This window comes from Cupressus sempervirens, chromosome 4 (assembly GCF_028749045.1).
Source record: "Cupressus sempervirens isolate cs-2001-9-10 chromosome 4, ASM2874904v1, whole genome shotgun sequence".
Taxonomy (NCBI): domain Eukaryota; kingdom Viridiplantae; phylum Streptophyta; class Pinopsida; order Cupressales; family Cupressaceae; genus Cupressus; species Cupressus sempervirens.
Window position 1 is genome coordinate 792,918,560 of NC_143121.1, and position 3,325 is coordinate 792,921,884.

Below are 3,325 nucleotides of genomic sequence, written 5' to 3' on the forward strand. Positions count from 1 at the left end.
ATAATTTACAACTCAAGTTAGTAAAGAGTGTAAAGAAATGGTGTTGGTTCTATCTAGCAACCTTTCCTCTAGGAACCTACAACAAACTAAAATAGAAAAAGATTAGACCATGCAAATTCTTGAAAAAGTTTGCAAACAATGTAAACAAGATTGAACTTCTCAAAGGAACATACATTTTTCTAATTCTTTGTGGCGTTTAATTATGCCATCAAAGAAAGGATGATCAAATAGAGTAATATGTAGTTTTACAATACCAACAAAATAGTGGATGCAATAGTTAGGTAATAGACAAAGACTAGGTGAAATAAGAAAGAAATGAAATAATATAGAAAATACTTAATAGAAAATGAAAGGAAATGAGTTTTTATAGTTCAATAGCTCATCTATTTTGGACCTACATATGGTGACTCTCATATGAAGCAACCTAACTCTTCTTGTAGAAGCTACCTAATTGTACTACAAATAAGACAATCTTAAAATTTCAACCTACCACTAAATAAAATGCCCAACAAATTTATAAATTCCATACAAAACCCTATGAAACAAAATTTTCTTCCTTCTAATCTCTCCGGTTTGAATAGGTCATTTTTAGTGATAACGTGATGCAAAGGTTTGCCACTTAAAAATGTCCGCCATGACTTCATTCTAGACGTGGACTCGTCGTGAGAGGGGAGTAATCCATTGAATATATATTTTCTCAAACATAAAACATGTACTTATTGTTCTAAAATTTATTGCATCATCAGCTATAAATCCATTGCAAACAATTTGTTTAATGTTTTGAACGTTGTAACAGCATTGTTATACTCTGATATCCTCAATTTGCCTGTCCACCCACATGTTATCTGATTTTAGATCTCTCTGCATCATCATTTAGATCTCTGCTAAAAGGCAGAGATACACTCATCTCAAAGCATTTTTATGACAAATTAGAGAGACCCAAGTCAAATAAATATTGTGGGGTGTGCATAGATTTGAGCGAGCATGATGAACTCAAGCTGTGTTGCAGGTTGCCTTGATGCACAAGTTCCAGTGAGGTTGAACTTCACAAGCTTGTATAAATGGCCTGATTCAGATGCAGAGTTTGTTAGGGTTTTAAGCATGGACAGAGAGGACAGCTGTTTAAATAAGATCACACCAATACATGAGAGCTATGCTTGCAGACAGAAGTTCTTGAGGAGTTACAAATTCTCTAAGAAGGAGAGTGTCCCTCAAAAGACTAAAAATGGTTTGAAGAGAGCCAAGGCAGTGTTGATCAAGATGAAGAAGAGTTTTGCCCTCAAGAGAATTATGTATGTTTTGGGAAATCTTGGACCCAAGTTTCTGAGGGTTTCTTGTGCTGTTCTTGCTGCTATATTCACTTGTTTGTTGGCTTCTACAACCAGTGTGGATGCCAAGGATCAGCAGATGCTGAAATCATGAAATCACATTAGTGTGATATAAATGTGTTATAATCCCTTATCTGGATGTTTCAGAGGTCCTCAAATGTTATGGGTAGTTTTTGGTTTTGATTAGTTAGTATGGGCTTATGAGGGTTTGGTTGGTTAGATTAGTAGCATTTTGTTTCTTTCTATTTTGACGACGGATCACTGAGTGTGATCTAAAATGTTGATTCTAAAATTGTATGTACAATTTATTTTAGAATGAGTAATATCTCTAATTACTATGATCTTATCAGAGTTTACTTTCCCTTTAACTCTTTTTATTTTGATAATAGATATAAAAACAACTTAATCTCTAAATATTAGATAGTATGGATGGACTTGCAAGAATTTGTTTAGTTGATTTAATAGAATAGAATTTGGCATTCTTGTCTTGCTGATGATTCTTGGTACTTGAATGGAAGATTTGTTACTTGCAAATGCTTCATATAAATTGGTGGGATTGTTATGTATCCTTCTTGTGATGTCTGTAACCATTATCAATATCATTCCAAAATTTCTGAACAGCATGTTTTATGAAGTACAATAGATTTGTAAAATGACCAACTACAAAATTAATAGACATATCTGAAAAGGGAATTGGCTTAAACTTGTAGTACTTTCTATTATTAGATGAATACACAGAAGCCATCAGCCAGTCTGTAGTGGTAGTGGAGATAGTTTTCCAGTGGCATGAATAGAATATTGGGTTTTTCAGTTTCTTATGAATGACAAAGTTTTGACATATCAAGTTTTTGCAATTGGAAGAGATGCTTTTAGATTAGATTGTGTGGTAGTAGTCATATCAAGTTTTGAATCATTTTGTATTTGCATTTTTCTAATAGCATCCAGTCATTGATAGATCACATAGTATAATTAAAAAAAATGCTGATCACACAATTTAATCTAAAACAACTCTTCTCAACTATAAATATGCAAATAAACAACTATTGACAAATGAAACCCTTCTTTAATGAAAGTTGTTCATCATAACAAACAGACTTAACTTCTAGAACGTCAAATCTTATATGAAATTCCCATCAAAATTTGTATAAAGACTTGTGTAATTTTTTATAAGCTTATATTACTTTAAAAAATCGATATTATAGACATGCAAATTGTGTTATCTAATAAAAATCCCATTTTTAACAACCTGATGCTCCAGTTTCCCTGCAATTTCTAATTGACAAGAACAGTCTTACTTGAAATTTTTTATTAAAAAATAAATTTTAAAAAATTAAAAAATAAAATTATATATATATATATATATAAAAGGCTTGAGGACATTTTATAAACTACAATTAAAAGGGATATTACTGAATACAAGCCACGCCAATGCTCTGACATGCAAGCTGAAATTCCACAGTTCGTTTAAATGACAAGATAAACTTTTTAAAACTGGCAGCTAAATTCACGTGGTTTCCCACTACAATGACCTGGTTTGTAAAGCAACTACCCCGCCTCATATATTTTTTAAATTAATAGAAAAATTTATTCTTCAAATTCTTTTAGTTTATTTTTGGTATTGTAAAAGATTGAATTCAACATAATGTATTCTATTAGAATCAAGTTTCTTTGTTTTTAATTACAAAATTTATTAATTAAAATTATATCATTAGTTCATAATCTAATATCTATTATGTTTAATTCTTTAGTATAGAATAAAGACTAGTATGTTTCTATAATTCTTCGTTACTCTTGTAATGACTCAATACAGTAATCTATCTCTTGAACAATATTGCACCTACAAAGTGATCCTCCTAATTGAAAATTAATCTCTATTATTAAACTAATTCTTAGTTAAAAAAAGACTAATTATCTATCATTTTGCGTCAGAAAACTTATAACTGAGCACTTAGGATCCTTTATTTAAACAAAAGTCCTTTGATGTTAATTTGAAAGCA

General features: G+C 30.7%; 1 protein-coding gene across 1 annotated transcript; it reads left to right on the forward strand.

The window, feature by feature from the left end:
* The first annotated feature begins 295 nt into the window (after positions 1 to 295).
* Positions 296 to 1,669, forward strand: LOC149563782 (uncharacterized). Its single transcript, XM_089826908.1, has one exon. It carries the CDS (start codon positions 985 to 987, stop codon positions 1,420 to 1,422), a length of 438 nt encoding a protein of 145 aa, XP_089683034.1. The 5' UTR covers positions 296 to 984; the 3' UTR covers positions 1,423 to 1,669.
* Positions 1,670 to 3,325: the final 1,656 nt, after the last annotated feature.